The 22,608-nt window shown below is 46.6% G+C and overlaps 4 protein-coding genes and 1 long non-coding RNA gene across 5 annotated transcripts; 2 read left to right on the top strand and 3 right to left on the bottom strand.

Annotated features, from left to right (window-relative positions):
* The first annotated feature begins 441 nt into the window (after positions 1 to 441).
* On the top strand, positions 442 to 5,751 carry LOC123093174 (4-coumarate--CoA ligase-like 1). Its single transcript, XM_044515082.1, has 6 exons — positions 442 to 1,670; positions 2,776 to 2,968; positions 3,391 to 3,533; positions 4,696 to 4,763; positions 4,901 to 5,003; positions 5,409 to 5,751. Exons 1-6 carry the CDS (start codon positions 627 to 629, stop codon positions 5,523 to 5,525), a joined length of 1,668 nt encoding a protein of 555 aa, XP_044371017.1. The 5' UTR covers positions 442 to 626; the 3' UTR covers positions 5,526 to 5,751.
* LOC123093175 (uncharacterized) lies at positions 5,620 to 8,382 on the bottom strand. Its single transcript, XM_044515083.1, has 5 exons — positions 6,805 to 8,382; positions 6,504 to 6,680; positions 6,260 to 6,354; positions 5,966 to 6,162; positions 5,620 to 5,834 (listed from the first exon to the last, which is right to left on the bottom strand). The coding sequence occupies exons 1-5, from the start codon at positions 7,156 to 7,158 to the stop codon at positions 5,755 to 5,757; spliced, it is 903 nt and encodes a 300-aa protein (XP_044371018.1). The 5' UTR covers positions 7,159 to 8,382; the 3' UTR covers positions 5,620 to 5,754.
* A 3,116-nt stretch (positions 8,383 to 11,498) lies between these two features.
* Positions 11,499 to 12,884, bottom strand: LOC123093176 (uncharacterized). Its single transcript, XM_044515084.1, has 2 exons — positions 12,621 to 12,884; positions 11,499 to 12,523 (listed from the first exon to the last, which is right to left on the bottom strand). Exons 1-2 carry the CDS (start codon positions 12,759 to 12,761, stop codon positions 12,347 to 12,349), a joined length of 318 nt encoding a protein of 105 aa, XP_044371019.1. The 5' UTR covers positions 12,762 to 12,884; the 3' UTR covers positions 11,499 to 12,346.
* A 1,785-nt stretch (positions 12,885 to 14,669) lies between these two features.
* On the top strand, positions 14,670 to 16,310 carry LOC123095154 (peroxidase 44). The gene is made up of 2 exons (XM_044516968.1): positions 14,670 to 14,939; positions 15,081 to 16,310. Exons 1-2 carry the CDS (start codon positions 14,733 to 14,735, stop codon positions 16,035 to 16,037), a joined length of 1,164 nt encoding a protein of 387 aa, XP_044372903.1. The 5' UTR covers positions 14,670 to 14,732; the 3' UTR covers positions 16,038 to 16,310.
* A 492-nt stretch (positions 16,311 to 16,802) lies between these two features.
* On the bottom strand, positions 16,803 to 20,783 carry LOC123093171 (uncharacterized). The gene is made up of 2 exons (XR_006445134.1): positions 20,607 to 20,783; positions 16,803 to 20,522 (listed from the first exon to the last, which is right to left on the bottom strand). It is a non-coding gene; the product is annotated as an uncharacterized lncRNA (long non-coding RNA).
* Between the last annotated feature and the right edge of the window lie 1,825 nt (positions 20,784 to 22,608).

Genomic DNA, 22,608 nt, shown 5'->3' with positions numbered 1-22,608 from the left:
GGGCAGCGTGCGGGGCGGCAACAGGCGGGCGCAGACTTTTTCTAATGTTTTAGTTAATGTTTAATTAGGTTTAAGTGAACTTTGGCTGGTATTTGATCGGCCACTTATATTTAATTATGTTTATTTCGTGCGAGCAATTTTTTTTCACGCCGGCACATTTAGGTCAGCCTCCCCGTTGGGCGGTTAAGCCGACCCATTTCAGAATGCGGACGTGTACATCCGACTGGCCGATCCAAACGGACGAAAAGCGGATAAAACGCGCGTCCGTTTGTGTCGCCCCGTTGGAGTTGCTCTAAGGGTAAAAAAAAAAAGAGAGAGATACTCTTGCATGCGTTGCCTAAAAAAATGATAGCCTTGCATGTGTGATTGTCAACCGAGCAGCGCCCAAATCAGATCGATCAAATCATGCGTACTACAATGCCACAGAGACAAATAAGTAGAGAGCACGCAGCAGGACAAGAGTACAGCAAACGCGATAGCGTCAGGACTCTGCGGAGCTCGCCACAGCGCTCCTCTCCTCTCCTCGCCCATCATCATATCCCAGCGGCCCGAGTTTGGACTCGACGCCGCAGCCAAATCTTTCGCGGCCGCAATCGCACACGCCAAACCAGGCGTCCAACCCCGAGATGGCGACAACAACCGCGGCGGCGCCGGCACCGGCGGCCGGGTACGGCGCGGACGGCGTGTACCGCTCGCTGCGCCCGCCGGCGCGCATCCCGTCCGACCCGGGCCTCTCCGTCGCCGACCTCCTCCTGCGCCGCGCCGAGGCGTGCCCGTCCGCGCCCGCGCTGATCGACGCCGCCACCGGCCGCGCGCTCACCTTCGCCGGCCTCCGGTCCGCGGTGCTCACCACGGCCGTCGCGCTCGCCTCCCGCGCGGGCGTCCGGCCCGGCGACGCCGTGCTCCTCCTCGCGCCCAACTGCGTCCTCTACCCGGTCTGCTTCTTCGCGGTCACCGCCGTCGGCGCCGTCGCCAGCACCGCCAACCCGCTCTACACCCCGCGGGAGATCGCCAAGCAGGCGTCCGACGCCCGCGTCAAGCTCGTCGTCACCGTGGCGGAGCTGCTCCCCAAGGTCGCCGCCCTCCGCCTGCCCGTCATCCTCCTCGACGACGCCGCGTCCGTCGCCACCGCCGCCCCTCCGGCGACGGCCAACGTGACACTCTACTCCGACCTCGTGTCCGGCGCGGACGAGTCAGCCTACCGCCGCCCGCCGACAAAGCAGGGCGACACGGCGGGGCTGCTCTACTCCTCCGGCACGACGGGGGAGAGCAAGGGCGTCGTCCTAACGCACCGCAACTTCATCGCGGCGGCGACGATGGTGACGTCGGACCAGGACGAGCGCGGGGAGCCGCCCAACGTGTTCCTCTGCTTCCTGCCCATGTTCCACATCTTCGGCCTCTCCGTCATCACCTTCGCGCAGCTGCAGCGCGGCAATGCCGTGGTCGTCATGTCGGGCTTCGCCATGGACTCCGTGATGAGGGCCGTGCAGCAGCACCAGGTGACGCACGTCTTCTGCGTGCCGCCGGTGATGATCGCGCTCGCCAAGCACGGGCGGGCCGGCAAGTACGACCTCAGCTCGCTCAAGTTCATCGGCTCCGGCGCCGCACCGCTCGGCAGGGACGTCATGGAGGTGGTGGCCAAGAACTTTCCCGACGCCGAGATCGTTCAGGTAACCAACCAATCAGCCAGCCAGCTGCTCTGCACTTTTTATCTGCTTTTTTATTGCTTATTAGTGACAGACAGTAGTACGTTTACTCTGTTGTTTGGATTGGAAGGACTAGATCGACTTTTCAGCGTCTTTTTGTTGTGCTTTTGTGGGGACTCAATCTCTCTACTCTTGTCGCTTCCTTAGAAAGGCTATATAATCAGGTGATTAAGACAGGGTTTCCGTTGATGTGATTCCCTCCTTTTTATGGTGATTAGAACTTGCGAGTACACAGCAGTATGCAACCAGCCAGATTTCCTGTACTTGATTTTGACGGTGGATTCCAATATTTTGTGAAGTAATGCACCACACAGTAAAAAGGGTCTTGTAATGTCTGCATAATGAATCAAATCTACAGAATACAGAAAAGTGTATTGAACAAGTATCGGCATCAGAATACCCTTCTGCACTGTTGTAACTGTGATGCCCAAAGTCAACTATGTGTTTTTAGAACAAAATGACAAAGTCAACTATTCCTGTATCAGTTACAGGTTAAGCACCTCTCTTACCTTCCGAATCATGTTATTATTCTATAAATATAATATATGCTTTGTTTATTTATTCATCTAAACTAGTATTACTTTTATCAGCTACTCCCTCCATTCACAAATATAAGATGTTCTAACTTTTTTTTGAATCAGATGTATATAAATACGTTTTACTGTGTTTGTTCATTCATTTCAGTTTGTATGTAGTCCATTTTGAAATATCTAAAACATCTCATATTTGTGAACGGAGAGAGTACATGATCGCAGTTGTTTGCCTTCCTTATCATACATTATGTAATAATACCTATCTATTTATTCATTTATCTGGGAATAGAAATATATGCCCTGACGATGTATCTTCTACAAACCTACAGGAAGATGTTTATTTTCAGATAACTCTGTAGAATCTCTGTAGCCAATTTCAAAACTAAGCTGCTGTGGTTCAGCGGTTTGCTACACAGCACTCCTTACTGTATATGTAGTATTATGGCTTCATTATCTCATGGTGATACCTGATTCATACCTGTAAACAGGCTTAACTCATATCTCAAGTTGTATTGTGCGTTGTGCTTTTCTGGCAGGGCTATGGTATGACTGAGACATGTGGGATCATATCGCTTGAATACCCAGAAAAGGGACAAGCTCGTCAGTTTGGGTCAACCGGAACACTGGTTGTTGGAGTTGAAGCAAAAGTTGTCGATGTAGAGACGCAAAACCATCTACCACCAAGTCAACTAGGAGAAATCTGTATCCGGGGACCACAAATAATGCAAGGTAAAAATTCGAACATGTGCGTTAGGTTTTTGTTCTTCTTCCCTGCCTTTTGATACCAAGCAAAGCCCTTATTCCATAGAACATAGATAGTTTGCTTGATCAACTATCACATACCTACTTACCAAACTCAATGTAAATGATATATTAGTTATTACAATGGAATTGTAGCTATTGATAATATTGTTGTGTTACGAGATGTGGTAAAAAATGTTATTAGCTCTTTTTTCACTTGTTATTGACATTGCACTGTTTATCACGGCCTAGTGATTTTTTAATTGTGAAACCCTAGTGATTATCAAGCAGCTACTATTTTTATTCCTACATTATTTTCACCAACAAGAAGGCCACCAAATTTCCGCGTATTCTGTCCTGAAGGGATTAGAAGGCCAGAAATTCTCCTTATATGAGTTGATTATTTGTAGGGTATTTCAACAATGTGGAGGCTACTGATTTTACAATCAAGCAAGGATGGTTGCATACTGGTGACCTTGGATACTTTGATGAAGAAGGCCAGCTTTTTGTTGTTGATAGACTAAAAGAGCTGATTAAGTACAAAGGTTTCCAGGTAAATTTTTGTTTTGCAAAGTATTATTTTGTTTTCTAATGGTTGCTAGAGTCTTCGACTTGTGAGCAGAAAGCGCTTTCCCAAGGATGGTTCTAGTCAGCCTCCGCAGGGCCCTTGCTTCTACTTATGTTTGTTCCATATGTAGCCAACCATTACACTGATAGGGTGTTTCTGTAATATTGTCGAATGAATGACATATCGGAGTTATCCAGATTTCACCACAAGCATATTCATCAAAGTTTAAAATAGCGGGCTATGCTATTTAGTGGCGGGCCGGCCAGAAGCTATGAAACGCTAAAGCGGAGCTACAGCGAAGCTTAGCGTTTGTCTTACATCATGAATTTTTCGGAAAAATAAACATACATTCATGCATCATATATTATATATCACATATACTTGGCATACTAATCTCCCCTGGCTGATGCCATGAACCTTTTGTTTCTTTGTTGGTTTCTGTAAATGAAATCGGAGGGGAAACCCACTTTTGCTAAAAAGAAAAACATATACTTGGCATACACATGCTGAGGCATAAAAAAACTGGCATTGATCAGGCATCCTAATTCAATAACTAAGTTTTGCATCAGTGCATCATATATATCTGAAAACAAGAAGGAAGAACTGGGTGGATGGATGGCTTTGTGGAACTCACTTCCCTCCTCTGTCTGCAGCGGCTTAGCGGCGCTAAATGACTCCAAATTTACTGCTATAGTGGGAAATAGCAACCTATTAACAGCATTTTTAATTTAACATTTAAAGTGCATAGCTTTAATGGGAGGGCTCTCTAAAAGCTATAGAGACACTATTCATACCTCTAGATAGGACAACACCACACCTGATCCAATGGGATCATATACCTTAACAACATTTTGTGTTGCAAACAGTAGCCCCTCATTTTATTGTGGAAATTCTTCTTTGCCTACCGAGCTTAAAGTTCACTAAAAATCCTTTCTTATTATTATCATCCTACCAAAAGCCAATTCATGTTAACTTAAGCAGTTGGGTTCTTGTTTACTGTCTGAATAGAAGCCTTGCTTTGCTCGTATCCAATCTAAGAATCATGATGGAAACCCGTCCTTTTGCACTTGTTTTCTTGCTCCAGCATACATCATACTTTGTCCTCTGTAGATAAAGCGCTCTGATCGTTTGTTTGTTTAACTGGTAGATTGCACCTGCTGAGCTTGAAGGATTACTTCTATCTCATCCAGAGATTCTGGATGCTGTCGTTATCCCGTAAGTTGCCTCCTAAACGTTAAGTGATTCTAGCGGCTTTTGAGTATAAAATAATTGCTGCAGCCTTCTTGGTTTGGATTTCTTTTGTCTGGTGTTTCTCATCTCTTGATTGACTGGGAGCTCTGCTTGTTTCCAAGGTTGCCTGACGATGAAGCTGGGGAAGTTCCTATTGCCTATGTGGTGAGGTCACCTGCCAGTTCATTAACCGAAGCGGACGTCCAGAAGTTTATCGCAAAGCAGGTGAGGCTGACTCCAAACCTTGATAAATCGTGACATCAGAGCACCTGTATCTTAAATTCCAAATCTCACCATCACCAGCATGAAAGAGATACACTTGAACGAGCAATGTTTTTTTTTTCACGGCTCATTCTATACCAAGAGAGGGCGGGGTCGACCGAATTTGACATGGGAGGAGTCCGTTAAGAGAGACCTGAAGGATTGAAGTATCGACAAAGGGCTAGCTATGGACAGGGGTGCGTGGAAGCTTGCTATCCATGTGCCAGAGCCATGAGTTGGTTGCGAGATCTTATGGGTTTCACCTCTAGCCTACCCCAACTTGTTTGGGACTAAAGGCTTTGTTGTTGTTGTTGTTGCTGCTGTTGTTGGCTCATTCTATACCAGTTGTAACTCTGACCTGCATTTCAGGTCACGTACTACAAAAGGTTGAGGCGGGTTACCTTCGTGGAGAGCGTGCCAAAGTCAACCGCAGGCAAGATCTTGAGAAGAGAGCTCATTGCCCAGGTCAGATCGTCCAAGTTGTAGGAAAATCTGCTTCGAGATCGTGCTACATTTCCAAAAATCTACTACCATTGGGGCAATGCTTAGGCTTACAAATTCCTTTTGCCGGGGCATCATTTTCGTTTATATGACGCAACATAAATGTCAATCTCAACATTGTACAAAAGATTGTATGTGACAAGACCATTGTTCGAATGTACCATGTACGACATCTATACAACGAATGAAGAAAATGAATGTCAATGAATAACGGCTATCTGTACAAGGAACGAATATGTGCTGAGTCCTGCAACTGGGTGCCCCAGTACTCATGATACATCGGGGAATCGGCCCCTGCAAATCGTAGAAAAAACCGTGCGTTGTTTCAGGTTCAGCTGAAGAAGGGCAGGAGCAAAACTGCGCCGAGGCAGTCTCCGATCACTTTGGAGTCGTCTTGGAGAATGACCAGAATTTTAGCAGTTTACCTGTGTTTGCTGAGCCTATCATCATCATCGTGCTCGGCGTCGCGCCTATGAGGAATGGCGGGGACGGGGCTTCTTCCTCCCCCTCCTCTCCTTGTCCCGGAGGGGGCGACGGCAGTCGAAGCAGCGAAGGGTCGGCGTACATCATTTTGCCGTAGCCCCTCTCCAGCGTCCCCTTGTCAAACCAGAGAAAAAAGGTCCTGGAGATTGAATAACAATGGTTCAGGGCTTCAGGCGAAGCGCTAGAGATCGAAACCTAACGTGTAGAAATCAAGATCAACCATGGCTTACTATTACCTTGGTATAACATCGTCGCAGCGCTGCCATCGGAGATGCATTCTGCTTGCTGCCGCAGGTTGAGGAGCACTGTACCGCTCGGACGCGCATTTAACCTGCACGTACAAACACCGATCGGTTTGTTGCACACATGTAAATTGTTAGTTGCATATACTGTACTTCATGCTTGCATCACCATACATGAGGATCTGTTCAAAAGGGGGGAAACAAAGACGGACTCCGGCTGCAGATGCATCATATATACCTGGATCCTCAGCTTGTCGAATCTCGCGTCGTCGAAGCGCGCCGACATGGCCAGGATGTTGGACCAGAGGATGTCGATCTTGACCAAGGCGTCGGCCCGGTGCAGCTGGAGCACCATCTTCTTGGGCTTCTTGTACTGGAACTTGGCCGCTATGTCGAACTCGTCCGTTCGATCGATCTGTATATGGCCAGGAGTGAGTTCATAGGCAAGAAAGAAAGAAACCAAGAGCATGCGATTCTATCGATGTGCACAGATGATAATGGTACAGTAGTATGTACTAGTACTATAGTTGAGTAGGAACCTTGCTGTCGCCGATTTGGAGCGCTCGCAGTCCCACCCGCGTCAGCCGTCTCCGGCCCTGATTCTTCACCGCTGGCGGCTCCTCCCCCTCTGGGCCGGCGCCTCTGTCGTCGGCGGCGGGGTCGAGCGCGGCTCGCATGGACGTGATCAGACGCAGGAAGGGCTCCCGGATCTCGAGCCCCAGCCGCGGCGCCCTGGCGGGGCCGCCGTGCTGGTACTGGCACAGCGCGCCTGCTCCGTCGCCATCCGTGCCGCCGGCGTGTTGGCCCAAGCCGGCGCCCGCGCGCTCCGACGGCGAGTCGGTGGAGTCCGTCATCTCGTCTGGCCGCCGGGGGGCGGTGCGGCGCCCGCTCATGGGAGGAGGAGGAGCGGGCGGGGGGAGGGGAGAAAAGTGGAAGCCTGCGTCGGCACGCTGGCGTAGACGTAGCGGCGGGCCGGTGTCCGGCGGGCGCACGAGTCGCCGACTTGCCGTGCTGCCGGCCGCGCGCCCGTGCGTATGTCTGTTAGGGCCGTTGCGAATTGGGATTGCGGTTGGTGCGGCTGCACTTTATATTAGTGGGGCCGGGGTATATATAGGTACCGTGTGACGGGATGACACGTCCTGTGAAGCTAAACTCGATCGAACGAAGAGCTGAAGGTTGGTAAGCTCGTCGTGGCCATCGCCAACCGAACTGATCTTGAGCTTAAGACTTGAAGCTAGCTTTTTCACCTAGACCGTGTCACGGCCAATGTGTGTCACCTCCGTCACACAACCACAACTCCAAAACCGAGCGGATCAGTGTGCACTCACCTTAACGCCAAGAGGAGTCGGCAAGTGGGTTGTAGGACCTGACCACGCCTAAGGGAAGAAGTCATGGAGGAACCGTTGACGACGTTGCATATCGCGTCCCGGATGCCGACGTCCTGAGAAGCAGCCCATACCAAACATGGCATTCAACATCCCCATTCCAAACGGCAGACACCGCGAGCAACTAAGAAAATGGCTTCATCAAGGGATCGCCGCCACCATTGTCAACTAGCAGCCTCTTTCTTGTACGGCTGGGTTATCGAATACGAAATGAGTTTTGAACATAACCTTCCTTCTGGGCTACTGGGTTTATGTTCTTAGAAATTGTGGAGTTTGACTTTGACTGAGTTAGAGCTATGGTTTGACGAGTGAGAAGGATACGTAGGAGTAGTAGGCGGAGCCACCCTAGGTGAGTAAGCAAGTTGCTTCTACTTGCTCATCATAGACCAACAAATCCATTTGAGAGTTGTCTTCCTTTGATGTTAGTGTTCGTTTCCTCTTCCTCGGTGTCTGTTTTCTTATTTGAGATCTTGCTTTTCATGGTTCTCATCTCTGTATAAGTCGCGACACCGCCAATCACACCTTGAAAATGGTTTCGCCCAACAAATGCTTCTAGAAATTGGTACATCTGAAATTTCTCGCATCACCTCATCAGGGAGAGAAAAAAAGATGCCAATTCCAATTAGGAATGTGATAGTGGGAGAAAGAGAGATCCACGGAACCGGACATCGGGTTTTCTCTGGTGCTCAAAGAGGGGCACCATCGTCCTATCCGATGAAACCTGACCGTTGCTATTGGTGAAAAAAACTTATGGTATTATGTATATCATCACCCTAGAAAATTTTCTTATTACTTTAGCCGATCTTAGAGCATCTCCAACGGCCGCGCGAAACGACGCGCGCGCGGGGTAAACGCAGCTTTTAGCGCGCGCGGGGCGTTTTGCCGCGCTCCAGCGGTGGCGGGATAATCACGCACGCGGGAACCGTTTGCGCGCTCGAAAAAAGGCGCCAGCGCGCGCCTCATTTTTTGCGCACCGCTTCCGGCGCGCTTATAAAGTGCAGCGTGCGGCACACGCCTCTCCACGCCTCCTCTTCTCTTCTTCCTCTCCCTCTCTGCCACGCGCCGCTCCAGCACCCCACCACCGACGCGCCTCCACCACCCCAGCGCCCCGCCATGCCGCCGCACCGCTGAGGAGCGTCCGGCTACCGCGGCGTCCGCCTGCGCCCCAACGGCGGCTACTACGCGGAGATACGCTCCGGCGATCTCCGGCTCGGCCTCGGCACGTACGGGACGGCGCGCGAGGCCGCCCGCGCGTACGACGCGGTGGCGTGGCGCCTGGGCCAGCCGCGCGGCCAGATGAACTTCCAAGACGTGTACACGCTCCAGCAGGCGCTCGACGTCGCCCCGCCGCCTCGTCTGAACACGGCACAAGACCGTGCGGAGCACGCCGAGCGGCAGCGCGGCCTCCTCGTCGCCCAGGAGGACGAGCGGGTCATGGCGGAGTGGCGCCAGCGCCACCCGGAGGACGTCGCCTACGAGCAAGGCTACTGGGCAAGGCGTCGCGAGGAGGACACGCAAAGGCGCCGCGAGACGCGGTTGGACAGGCGTCGGCGGAAGGCGTTGGCGAACGCGAAGACCGATCTCGTTGCAGCAGGTGGGAGGTCGTTCTTCACGAAGAACTATGATCGTTGGTTGGACATATGGCTATCAACCTTGGACGACACCGCCGAGGATGATAATGGTGATGATGATGATAGTGACTTAGAATAGTTTTTTATGCTATCTATTTAGTTTTCTATCGTTTGTCGTTTTTAAATTATGCAATCTATGTTTCCGATGTAAAATACCTTTGTATCGTTTAAAATCCTATGCAATCTATCTAGTTTCTATGCTTCCAATGCCTACATCCTAGTTTGTATAATGAGCGCGCGCTGCAATTTTTGCGCGGCTGCTGGAGGGGTGCGCGCGCTGCATTTTAGCGCCGCGCCAAACCAGACGATGGGTGCGCTCTAAAGCCATCTTTTACGCGCGGCGTTCGGCGGCCGTTGGAGATGCTCTTAGGATATACTGTATGACATATCCAGGTGCTACCACAAGTAATCGGAAGCAGAGCCTTTAGTACGTGCAATTAATATGTGCTGCTGTGTTCATGTTGATCAGTCCACCGTGGCCATCAGAGAACAGTTTTGGATCTTTGATAGTGTGCTTGAGCGGATACTACACTGCTGTCTTGGATGGCTGGGAAACGTATAGTTGGCCATCTCACGCTCAGGTTGCAGTAATTGGAAGTGCGCCGTGAAAGCTAAGACAATGATTTTTCTAAAACACTCGATTAATTCGTGCTATCCTTTTTGTCCTAACAGAAATTTAGGAGCACAGAAGAATTCAATAAGATGACGCAAATGTTCCTCATGATGGAAAAAATTGATCGGCCTTCGCCCAGTTTCAGGTATCACGGTTTCATAAGGGTATTTCTTTCACCAGGCTATGCATATTGCATACTGCATATTAAGAAAAAATACAGCATCAAGTTAAGTCACAACCATACAAAAGGAAAAATAATGTAATTATGTGTGATGTTATATTTCTGAATATGCCATGCCAAAATCGGAGACTGAATTAGGACTAATAAATTCATTCAGAAGTTGCTCCAATGGCAAGATCAAAATGACGAAAACTGGAGTGGCAAAAGAAAAAGAAAAAACTGAGTGCGAGATGGTCTTTTCCCTACTCCGTTTGGTCAAAAAGGAGCATTGACTATACAGAGTGGCAGACTGTGAAGCATTGTTAAAAGCTAGAGTGGCAACAGTGAAATGTCAAATTTAAGAGTGGTATAGGGAAAATGGACAAGAGCTAGAGTGGCAACAACAAAAAATTCCGACCGTCAGTAAGTGATGCTAGCACATGCAGTGGCACAAGTGTCTAAAACCCGGAATTAGTAATCGACATGTATATGCGTACGGTAATAAGAAGCAAGGTTTGAAATTTAAGAGTGGTATAGGGAAAATGGACAAGAGCTAGAGTGGCAACAACAAAAAATTCCGACCGTCAGTAAGTGATGCTAGCACATGCAGTGGCACAAGTGTCTAAAACCCGGAATTAGTAATCGACATGTATATGCGTACGGTAATAAGAAGCAAGGTTTGGTTGGTCGATGCAATTGCATCAGCAGTAAGAAATTCATGATATTATATTTTAATTATCATCCAGTGTTGCATAGCATAGTGGAGCTGTATAAAAACTACTAGATCAATAAATAAACAAACTAGTAGGTTGAAGGCATTACACAATCGACAACGAAAACACTAATTTCGAAAACATTCAGCCATCACCTTAGGCTTGGTTTAGTGTTGCTACATTGCATCGTGTTGAACTTGTATTATGATCTACTGTAAGCAAATAGCCTCGAAAGCAGGACAATGTTGATTAGTCATACGGAAAGTAGACAAATGCTGGTTGAGAATACCAGATTATCATAATTCACATCACTGCCAAATTTAGCGTTTGCGAGGAAGCTTTAGTAATTCTAAGTAAATATACACGGATAATTGCATTAGCTTACATGGCTAAACTACATAAATACTTAATAACTAGAGAAAAAGGAGCAAGCGGAAAAATAGGATCAACCGTGGAATCACCTCTAGGCATGACATTGCACAAATTGAGGGACACTATTATGCTAAGACAGAATGCATGATTTATGTACAAAACATCAACGTCCATATTTGATTCTTGTTGAAAATTTGTCAAAATTGTTGGTAAAAAATGAAGTTGCAATGCATGAGAAGTGGAAGATAGAAATATGTTTTTCTTTATTATTGATATGGAACCCTGTAGTTTTGTATGGCGGGCCATGTATTACAATGCCTTCATTTCTTTTGCCAACAACTTAAAACTCTAAATCAAAATAATTTCAACAAAAATATTTACAGTAGATGTAATATTGGGTCTGTATTTTGATACAATGCTAAATATCTGATAAGTTTACACAGTTAAATAACAAGTAATTTGCAGGGGGCAAGTAGTTCACTAAAAGACAATGCCAAATGAGCTTTTGCATCGTGCACATCGACCACAAGTTCATCTATAATTTTACATCTCTATGTTTCTATCAGCTTCTCAAAGTAAAATAAGCGAAAAGTCTAAGCTCAATGCATGATCCTAATGAGGATGCATGACAAACGCCACCCTTGCCCATACTAAGGAGTGAGGAGAAACAAAGCAATGCATGATCCTGATGAGGATGCTGCCTACAATGCGATGCACAATGTACTAAGCTCAAATGCATTTATTTTTCACTTGAAAGAATAGTCATAGACTAGCAACCTGACATAACACCCATCGCGAGATTTCATCGCCAGTGCCCTTTTCACAATCTATGGATCATGGCACACAAGCAGTAACACTGCAAGGCATATCCCTGCATCTACCATTCCTTCAGCATAATTGGATCAGAAAACAGTAAATAAATGCAACCCAATGAATGGGCACCATTTGTCACACTATGATTTCTTCCGATCTCCTAATTATCACTACAACCTTAGCCTTACTCTGTGCACACATCTACAAAGGAACATGCATTTGATCGAACACCTACCGTGCAGACCGAAAACACCAAACAGGCCCGCACCACAATCGTAGCTTCCTTTCTCAGCTGAAGAACAACAGAGTCAACTTACGGAGCCCGGAAGGGGGGAATTAACACAGAGGCTTTGGGTTCGGTCGCCGCAGAATCTCATGACGTCGTCGACGCGGGTCAAGCGACCGCTTCCGCGGCAGCGCTCGCGAGAAGCGCAACGAAGAGCATGAGGAGGGGGACCAGAGCAACGACGAAGAGAATCTCAGCGGCGGATATCCGCGCGCTTCTGGCAGCCGCGCGCCGCGCCGCCGCGAGCTCGGCGTCGAGGAGGCGCGCGTTCCGCAGCTCGAACTCCTGGGACGAGAGAAAGCGCGACGGTAAGACAGACGCGTCGGAGCTAAGCATCGCACATGCTACGGGGAAGCGGAGGAGGCGTGGGGTTCCGGGTTACCGCTGAGGATGAGGTCCGGCGGGTCGTCGCCGTCGAGGGGGGTGGCTGGCGGAGAGAGGAGAGGACGAGAGACGCCCTGGAGCAGCGCAGCGCGAGGAGGAGGGCGCCGTCGGCCCCCTGCTTCTGCTTCTCCTTCTCCATGGGGGCTCCGCGCGGGCGGCTTCTCGAAGCTTCCTGAGGGTTCCGGTGTTCTCTGTGGCGGATTGCAGAGGCAGAACGATGGCGTCGGCTTGATTTCTAGAGGCCTTCTTTAGGGGGTCGTAGTCTCGTAGAGGGGAGCTGCTATGTGGCGCCCGCTGCGAGCGGTACACTCGGGCTGCTAACGCGCGCACTCATGGGCCGGCACAAGTACGGCAGTTTATTTTCTTGTTTAATTCTTTCTTTCCTTTTTTTATTGGGCGGCGGGCGGATAATGAGAAAAGATCTGCTGCCTGCTAATGGCTGTTGGATCTACTCACGTAAGCAGCCACCCTTTTGTAACAGAAGTGGTGTTCCAGAAGGCCCTCTGCAACAGGATCATTGTTGCAATCATCTCGAAGTGTTTATTTTTCTTGATCATTTACAACAGTAATTTTTGCAACAAAACTCATGTTACAAGCTAATGTTACAAAAAACCTTTTGCAGCATCGGACATGTAACAGAGAGCATTCTAGTGACAGTTGTGTGCAGCTCAATGGAGAAACTCGCCAGAGAAGCTTTTGTCGGCGTGCTTGCCGACCCGAAAGTGCCAACGGCTTACACACCTTGCAACAGAGAAGCTCATTGGCGCGCTAGTCAACGGCGAGAGCCAGTGGCGACAAGCAGCGTGGGGAGGCGGAGACTCGACAGAAACTCGGGGCACTCGGAGCAGCATGGGGAGGTGGTGACTCGACAGGAACTCAGGGTGGGCGGAGCAACGCGGGGTGGCAACAACTCGACATGAGCTCGGGAGGAGCGCCAGTGACTTGCATGCCTTGCAACAACTTGCATCTCGCCAAGGAAGCTCGTCGGCGTGCTAGCCGATGGCGGGAGTCGGAGCAGCGGGGAGACGGTAACTCGATGGGAGCTCGCAGTCGAAACAGTGCGGGGAGGCGGCTACTCGATGGAAGCTCAGGAAGACCACCAAAGGCGACTTCTCTTAAGGATCCAGATCCTGCAACAGACCCATTGTTGCGATGAGAGAGATTGCAAGAACGAGCCAATAGCAAAAACTAGTGGAGGTGGACATGGGCACGTGGCATGCAGAGAAGGCGTCGGATGTGGATCTGCGGTCCCCATGATGATTTAAAGCATTTTTGTTTTTTTATTTCACCTTTTTCTATTTCTCTGGGTTTTATTGTGAAATTAACTAATAAGTTTAGAGATGGATGAAACTTTTGAATCCAGTTATACAGAATCAACTTATCTTATTAATTTATATATAATCAATTAAAGTGTTAAAATATGCATGTGTTGTAAAAAATGTTCACACATAAAGAAACTAAAAAATATCCATGTATTTTTTAAATGCTCATCCATTTGAAAAAAATCATGGTGTATTATAAAAATGTTTAACCTGTATTTAGGAAATGTTCATAGTGTATTAAAAAATGTTCAACAACATTTCAAAAATGTTTATGACGTATTTAAAAAACCGGTTCCGCGATAAAGTCCTTTCTCGTGTATTCCCTTGCTGCTTTATTTTGTGCCAATAAAATTCCTCCTTTGTTCGGAAAAATAATTGCATCCGGGGTACTACTTTTTCAAGATTTTATTTATGATGCTCCAGTCCAACCCCTGTGCAACAGCACATCATGGTTAGGATGCTTCCTCCAAAAGTGGGTCAAGAAACACCTGTAGAATTTTCAAAACCCATACGTGTTTATCTGTAGCTGGTAGTACGTGCATATGCATGCGGCATGCCGATGGTGATGGAGAAGAGAGGACCAAACGGAGGGAAGGCACGGCCTCTTGCTATTATTACACAGACAAGGAAGTCGAAAGTGCTGACAGCCACCCACTGATGCGCGCGCTGGCCGCGGCGCGCGGGGGCTCCTCGTTGACCGCCAGGGTATTAAGCGCGAGCCGGGCGTGCCCCCAGCACCGCAAGGCCTTGCTGCACACTCGCGCACCTTGCTTGCATTGGATCCAGCCATGGACGCCTGTCGCCTGGTCCTCGTCCTCGGCCTCCTCGCGGCCGCCGCGCCGCTGGCCGCCGCCGACCTCGCCCCCGACTTCTACAAGGAGTCCTGCCCGGACGCCGAGAAGATCGTCGCCGGCGTCATCGAGAAGAAAATGAAGGACGACCCCGGCACCGCCGCCGGCCTCCTCCGCCTCCTCTTCCACGACTGCTTCGCCAATGTACGTACGCCCCCCTCGTTTGGTTCTTGATTAGTACGTAGAAATTTAATTAGAATCCGTCCTCGATGGAGAGAAAATGTGGGTTGATCTGCTGCTGCCTCTGCATGCATGCATGCATGCATGGATGTTATGTTATGTTAGGGGTGCGACGCGTCCATCCTCATCGACCCGCTGTCCAACCAAAGCTCCGAGAAGGAGGCCGGGCCCAACATCTCGGTCCGCGGCTACGACATCATCGACGAGGCCAAGAAGGAGCTGGAGGCCAAGTGCCCCAACACGGTGTCCTGCGCCGACATCATCTCCCTCGCCACCCGCGACTCCGTGAAACTCGCCGGCGGCCCGGACTACGCGGTTCCCACGGGCCGCCGCGACTCGCTCGTCTCCAACCGCGAGGAGTCCGACGACAACCTGCCCGGCCCGGACATCCCCGTGCCCCAGGTCACGGCCGACTTCGTGAAGGCCGGCTTCACCGCCGAGGAGATGGTGCTGCTGCTCGCCGGCGGCCACAGCATCGGCAAGGTCAGGTGCATCTTCATCGAGCCCGACGCCTCGCCCATGGAGGCGGGCTATCACGCCAGCATCAGCAAGCTCTGCGACGGGCCCAACCGGGACACGGGCTTCGTCAACATGGACCAGTCCAACCCCAACGTCGTTGACAACTCCTTCTTCGCCAACGCCATCGCCGAGAAGATGCCGCTCACCCTCGACCGCCTCCTCGCCATCGACGAGAAGACGGGGCCCCTGCTCAAGGACATGCTCAACAAGCCCAAAGAGGACTTCGCGTCGGCATTCGGCAAGGCCATGGAGAAGCTCACCGTGCTCAAGGCCATCACCGGCAAGGACGGCGAGGTCAGGAAGTTATGCAACGAGTTCAATAACCCCATGTCCTCCGACGGCCCCTCGGTCATACGGATCAGCTCCGTCGACCCCGAGGACCTGGATGGCTTGGCGGCTGGCAACAAGCAGCAGCAGGTGTCAAGCACCGTCTCGCAGGGGCACAAGGACGCACAGCCGGAGGCCGCCGGCGGCAAGGCGGACGGTAACGCCGAGAAGCCCCACAAGAAGGCGTCCGGCAAGCACAAGCTCCGCAGCGACTAGAAGCAGTCCGCGTGAGCGCGTCACTACTACACCGCGTACGTACGTAACTACGAGCTGTCGCCCCGCCCACCTCTCCGGCGACGCACGTAGGCCTCCATCCAGGAGCGTCTCCATCAAATTGATTAATTGCACTTTGAATTACTCTTCTTCTTCCTCTCGGTACTCTCTCCCTTGATTGTAGAAGGAACGAGTGACGTACTACTATACTACGGCTAGTTACTTAATGCTTGGTTGATTTATTTTTTCAAAACTAATATCGCGTCGAGTTTTTAACAGCGACCGTAGCACTCCAGTTTGTCTTAATTTTTGGGACTGTCTATTTTACATCCGGATGAAAACCAATTCGCTTTCAACCATATTTTCCCGCCAGTTACAGAATGACAAGTGTCCCACTGTCCCCTGTCCCCTGTCCTTTGTTTGTTCCTATTTGTCCCGCTTTGAAACAGAGCAGCAACGCTCTTAACGGGTTCATACCCAACATTTCCAACCCGAACAGAAATCAGCAAAAAGGAGAAAAGCACCCAACGTTAGAGCCAAGCATTCCTATGTCCACTAAGCTAAAGCTAGCAAAGGGAGGAAAGGACCAAAATGAAATGACAAATGCACACTGGAAAATAACTAAAATTACACTAATAGTTCAACTAAAGAATTTCAGTGTAATATCCACTGAAAAATGCACTATAGAAAATCTTTATGTGCACTAAGAATTACAATGTAAAATCCACTAAAATTACACTGTAAAATCCACTAAAATTACACTGTAAATACCGCTAAAAATACACTTCCAATCCAAATAATTTGTACTAAATAATTACACTAAGCATTTCAGTGTAAATCCACTAAGAAAAACATTGTAAATCCAGTAGGAATTACAATGTAAATCCACTTAGAATTACAGTGGAAACCCACTAGGAAAAACACTGTAAATCCAGTAGTAATTACAGTGTAAATCCACTTGGAATTACACTGGATATCCACTAAGAAAAACACTGTAAATCCAGTAGGAATTACAATGTAAATCCACTTATGGGTCCACACCAGAGAGGGCAATTCCTCCATGATCTGGGACACAAATCTGGCTGGAGATGCAGAAAAAACACAGGTAAACACCCCCCCTCTTATGCATTCACTCCTCCAAGATCTCTCTCCTACCTCATGACATCTGAAAGAAAAACAAGCTCCCTGTGAGGATCATTAACATATGCTGAAGAACACAACTTAACAGAACAAAGATTAGAACACAGGCAGAAAAGATAGCATGGAGCAGGAGAAACTCTAGGAACAACTAGACTATGAACACATATGAATTACTAGTTTATGGTCACAGGAATAACACTTCTGGAACACTAGATTCTGAAAACTAGTTGCAAAATTAGTGCTCAGAAATTCGCAGCTATAGCTACAACACAGGGCCAAGAAAAGTTTGGGGATGAGAGGGGGGGGGGGGGGGCATGAGGAAGCTATGAATTCCATTTAGGAAAAACTTGTTCAAACAAAAAGAGTAGTACTGCTGTAATTTCAGAAGTTTGGTGCTGAGAAACTGTACATTGTTCAGATACTTTTGATCATGTTTGGACATTTGTATCTGTGAATCTATGACTGTATTTTAGACATGGCAGATTAGATTTCAGTATAAAGCTGTGAACATATGACTGTATTTTAGAAACAATTGTACTGTCCAAAGTTGTAGTTCAAATTACTATGATCTGATACTAGTTCACACTTAATCTAATATGCCATGAAAATTAACAGTGAAAGTAAAATTATCAGAAAAAAAGACTGAGGACAATCAGGTTAAGCACTGACACTCTGCACCCTACCTTGTAAATTACAAGCTCTGATTTGCACATAAATAGAAGAAATCAGAAACTTGTGTATGAAGAGACTACTGGAATTGACACAAATAACTCTGGCTTCAAAGAAAAAATTGTACAAAAAACCTTGTCAATGACTTGCAACATGCTTTACTGCATTTCTTACCTACTTGTTGCACCCTACATATGCATAAACATGCATACATGCAAAAAAAGGACAAATGGGGACATCAGAAATACTCTTGTTTATTCTACAACACTTCATTACCTATACTTTCTGAAAACATTGAGTGCAGATGCCTGCAATCGAATCAGATGCAATAGAATATAGCATCAAAGGGCAGTCGCTGTACCTCGAAGAGAGTATGACAAATGCACTGTTCAAAAGGGGAGTGGGGGCTAAATTCAGTGCAACAAGCTTCCTAAGAGAGTATGACAGGATAATAGAAGTCATTCATGAGAGAAAGCAAGAATGTGATCACTTGTCTAGAAACAAAAAGGATGCGCCCAAGAAGTTCTGGTCCAAATACAGTATAGAACGACAAGTGTATGAGCTCTACAACATTCGCATCTTCAGGAAGTTCTGAAAGAAAATGGAAGATACAACGAGGTTGCATGTGTTTGAGCTTGAAAAAGAAAAAAAACTACATGGTTAAAAACGAAAGAACCTACATGAGATAGATTTGATGCAAGAGAAGTACTCATGCATGATGCATCTGCTGCACATTTCACAAGGATGGAATCCTATCCTGACACATACTCAGAGTGATGATCCAACTGAACGTAGAGAGGATACCTGACAAGTATATCATAGACAAATGAAGGAAAAATGATCACATGGTACACTCAACCAAGCCTCCTCCCATTTTTGATGAAAACTCAACACTGATGTACAATGTGCTGAAAAGGAAACTCGTCTATGTGGCTTCTCTGAACAATTTACAATGCCATCAGGAGGAATAACAAGGGGTCCCTGCTCACAAGGCTTATATGACATAAATGTGATAAAAAATTTACAGTAGAATTACACTGCAATTTAGCTTGGAAAAATATAGTACATAGACTGCAAGAACAAAATTCAGGATAATTACACTTAATACACAGGTTAAACACTGAGTGTAATTACATTGCAAATTACACTGAATTTATAGTGTAATTACAATGCAATTTAGACTGAAAAATTTTAGTACACATACTATAACTACAAAAAAATAGGTTAATTACACTGAAAATTACAGTGTATTTACATTGCAAATTAGACTGGAAAGTTTCAGTGCATAGACTGTAAGTACAAAAATTCAGGTTAATTACACATAATAAACAGATAATTACACTGAAAGTACAACGTAATTACACTGCAAGTTAGACCGGAAAGACTGTAAGTACAAAAATTACAGGTTAGCTACACTAATTTATAGTGTAAATTAATGGTGGGGTTAAGCCCTCAGTTTAACACAGATTGCAAGTTACAAGAAACAAATTACTGTGAGAGAAAAGACTATATACCTGAACCAACAGTACAAAATATCACTGTAAATTTGAACCAAAAACTGGACTACAAATGAAACTATACTGAAAATCCACTCAAAATTACACTAGAAATTACAGTCCAAAACACTGAAACTAAAACAGAATTATTTCAGACCAACACGTACACATCACGAGACTCAACCGACTAGAAGAGTCAACATTTGCATGTCTACATCTATCATCATTAAATTACTTTCTCTATGTACTGAAAAGTTCAGTTAACGTACCACCATGTAAACAAAAGTATAAAACAATGGAAGCACACAATTCAGTTAAATGTACCACCATGTACAGTGTAAGTTACACATAGATATCAGTGAAATTTAAATAGAGATATCACTATAGTACAGACCAAACAACTGTTGCTTAATTGAAGAAATTCAGTCCAGAATAAAACCTAAAAAGTACATTTACGCTTGCCATTTACAGTGAAAAACCAGTGTAAGATAGACTACTATAGACTGAAACTACAGTAGAAATATCACTGTAAAATTAAACCTAATATTACATTTACACTGGCCATTCACTATTGCTGTCTATAGTAGCCAAACAACTGTTACTTAATTACAGTGAAATCCACTCAAAATTACACTGCAATAGTACAGATCAAATAACTATTACTTAATTGTAGAAATTCAGTCCAGAATCAAACAACAGAGGAAAAGCGGAGCAACCATACATCTACATCAGAAATTACACTAGAAAACCACACATCTACATCAAAAACAGGCTAGACCAGACGAACATCAACCTACCACACTAGCAGCTACCAATGGATCAACACCGCTAATTCAAAGCCTGCCACAAGGAAACTACATCTACATTCGGAAGAAGAAATCAAAATAGACAAGAGGGATCCACCGCTAAATTTACATGTGCAACAAAAAATACCACATACGAAAAATGCAAGTAGAAGAATACAACGAGACAATCAACCAGATCTAGCAAATCGCACAGAAAAACGAAGGGAAAATGGAACAGGGGGAGAGGGGGTGCTTGCAAACCAACAACCTCATGTAGGGGGCGGGGAGAGACGCAGGGCTTGCGGACCACCACAAAAGAAGGAGCGGCACGAATCAAAGACCCGAGAAGAAACCGCAGCCAAATCGCCATGGCGTCGACTTCGCCTCTCCCTTTCTCCCTGACAAGAACAAAGGTGAATCAAATCAGAGCGCGAGCTTGGAGATAAGCAACCAGGGGAGGAGGGGGAGAACCGTGGGCCTACCACCAAAGCGCCTCGAGAGATCAGCGAGTGAGGCCTCCAACCAAAATCTCGCCATGCCTCTCTGCCTCCGAGCACTCGCCGCTAGAAATGGGGAGCGATCCAGTGAAAGGCATCCGCGATATTAACGGGTCTCCCGAAACAATGTGCGGGCCCGATAACAACCAAAAACAACCCGCGCACTGGGACAAAAAAACTGCACGAGTCTCAACGGAGGGATCGAACGGACAAGAAAACGGATGAAAGCGAATTATTTTCATCCGGATGAAAATTAGCAGTCCCGTAATTTTTTGTTGTATTTGTTCTTGTAACCAAGTTTTTTTGGCTGGGTGCCGAATAATATTGTACCAGTTTTGTTTTTGGCTTCCCTTTATACATAGTCATACATTGTGCAGTGTTCTTGTTTCGATGGATACACTTATTTTGTGTATTATTATGTTTTTTCTTTAAAGATCCAGCTTTGGCTGGCTTCATTGACGATAAGCAGGAGGAGGCATCTGGTTGGATTGGGATGCAACTTAAAAAAAACACAGATCTTTATTCATTTTCAATAACAATTACATCCTTTATGAAGAGGGGTGCAATTTCACTCAAAGACTTCTCAAACCAGTCAAAAGTTGAAGAAAATTTAGCTAACTTAGCAAGTTAATGGACAACCTTATTTGCTTTTCTATTACAGTGCTCGAATCTAGTAATGGGAAATTCACAAGCCAAAAAGTAACAATAGTCAAACATTTTCACCGTAAGGACATCCCTGCACCAATCAATTCTCCAATTCCCCCCTGCAATGAATTTTTCTTTATCATCCCTCAAAACAGTGTCGGTCGTGCCACAAAGTAGGTCATGATCAAAAGAGGCATCCACATTAAGTTTTATGCACCCCTAGGACGTTGTATCCATCCACCTCTTTTCATAGTAGTCTTCGGTGATATGGCCATAACATAGTTTAACGTAATAGCATGGATCCCCATAGAAATCTAGTTGACATCTTGGGTTTTCTCTTTATGGACCAAATTTCACCTCTCCCACCATAAATACCAAGCTGTATTTGCAATCATCTCATGAACATTCTGACTACCCAAGATAGTCAGCTCATTTTCAGGTATAGAGAGTAAAAATTTGAGGACCGCCTCACCAGCATAATAAACTTCCCAAGCTCTTTTAATGACCTGATCTAGTCCCAGCACTCTCCACACCTCGTTTGCTTTCTGACATTGGAATAACATATGCTTTGTATCCACTGGTCCCAAGGGACAAGAAGGAGAATTGGGGGGGGGGGGGTATGTGCCTATTCACCAAAGTAACTCTACATGGAAGAGTGTCGTGCAACGTGCGTCATATGAATTTTTTTACCTTCGCTGGACAAGATAACTTCCAAATCTCACTCCAATAGGATTAATAGTTAAACATCCCATATCATCAGTTCTTCTAAGTTTTTTCCGGTGTTGGTGTTCCCATTCCACATCATAGGTTGGTCGAACCGAAAACACTCCATTTTTTGAATAGCTCCAACCAACAAAATCTAACATATCATGTTGGCAAAGCGGAATTGCAAGGAACCACTGTGCATCAACTGGCCACAACGTTTGTGTAACTAGATTTTCGTCCCAGATATTAATAACAGGGTCAATTAAATCATATACCCTTGAGATCAAATTACTCCCTCTAGGTGTGATTATTTTTCTATTTGCACTATTTGGGATCTAAGCATCTTCCTAAATATCAATATTGTGACCATTTCCAACACGCCATATCTAACCATGATATAGACAATTAACCCCGTCATTATACTTTGCCAAGTAAAAGAGGATCCCTTCTTTAACTTCGGATTCAACAAATCATTGTCAGGAAAATACTTAGCTCTCAACACGGTAGCACATAAGGACTCTGGATTCTCAAGAATACGCCAAGCTTGTTTTTCCAACATTGACAGGTTGAAACAATGAATATCCCGGAATCCCACCCCCCCTTGGTTTTTGGGTACACGCATTTTCCACCAAGCCAT

The sequence above is a fragment of the Triticum aestivum genome, chromosome 4B, assembly GCF_018294505.1.
Source record: "Triticum aestivum cultivar Chinese Spring chromosome 4B, IWGSC CS RefSeq v2.1, whole genome shotgun sequence".
Taxonomy (NCBI): domain Eukaryota; kingdom Viridiplantae; phylum Streptophyta; class Magnoliopsida; order Poales; family Poaceae; genus Triticum; species Triticum aestivum.
This window is presented reverse-complemented; position numbering and strand designations above follow the sequence as displayed.

Bases quoted from the DNA above. Each gene is read 5' to 3' on its own strand.
- LOC123095154 (XM_044516968.1), top strand. From the start codon at position 14,733: ATGGACGCCTGTCGCCTGGTCCTCGTCCTCGGCCTCCTCGCGGCCGCC. The intron at 14,940-15,080 runs GTACGTACGCCC...ATGTTATGTTAG, and splicing joins TCCACGACTGCTTCGCCAAT to GGGTGCGACGCGTCCATCCT.
- LOC123093176 (XM_044515084.1), bottom strand. From the start codon at position 12,761: ATGGAGAAGGAGAAGCAGAAGCAGGGGGCCGACGGCGCCCTCCTCCTC. The intron at 12,524-12,620 runs GTAACCCGGAAC...CTCTCGTCCCAG, and splicing joins GCCGGACCTCATCCTCAGCG to GAGTTCGAGCTGCGGAACGC.
- LOC123093175 (XM_044515083.1), bottom strand. From the start codon at position 7,158: ATGAGCGGGCGCCGCACCGCCCCCCGGCGGCCAGACGAGATGACGGAC. The intron at 6,355-6,503 runs GTATATATGATG...TTGTACGTGCAG, and splicing joins TCGACAAGCTGAGGATCCAG to GTTAAATGCGCGTCCGAGCG. The intron at 6,163-6,259 runs GTAATAGTAAGC...TTCAATCTCCAG, and splicing joins TGCGACGATGTTATACCAAG to GACCTTTTTTCTCTGGTTTG.
- LOC123093174 (XM_044515082.1), top strand. From the start codon at position 627: ATGGCGACAACAACCGCGGCGGCGCCGGCACCGGCGGCCGGGTACGGC. The intron at 2,969-3,390 runs GTAAAAATTCGA...GATTATTTGTAG, and splicing joins GGGACCACAAATAATGCAAG to GGTATTTCAACAATGTGGAG. The intron at 4,764-4,900 runs GTAAGTTGCCTC...CTTGTTTCCAAG, and splicing joins CTGGATGCTGTCGTTATCCC to GTTGCCTGACGATGAAGCTG.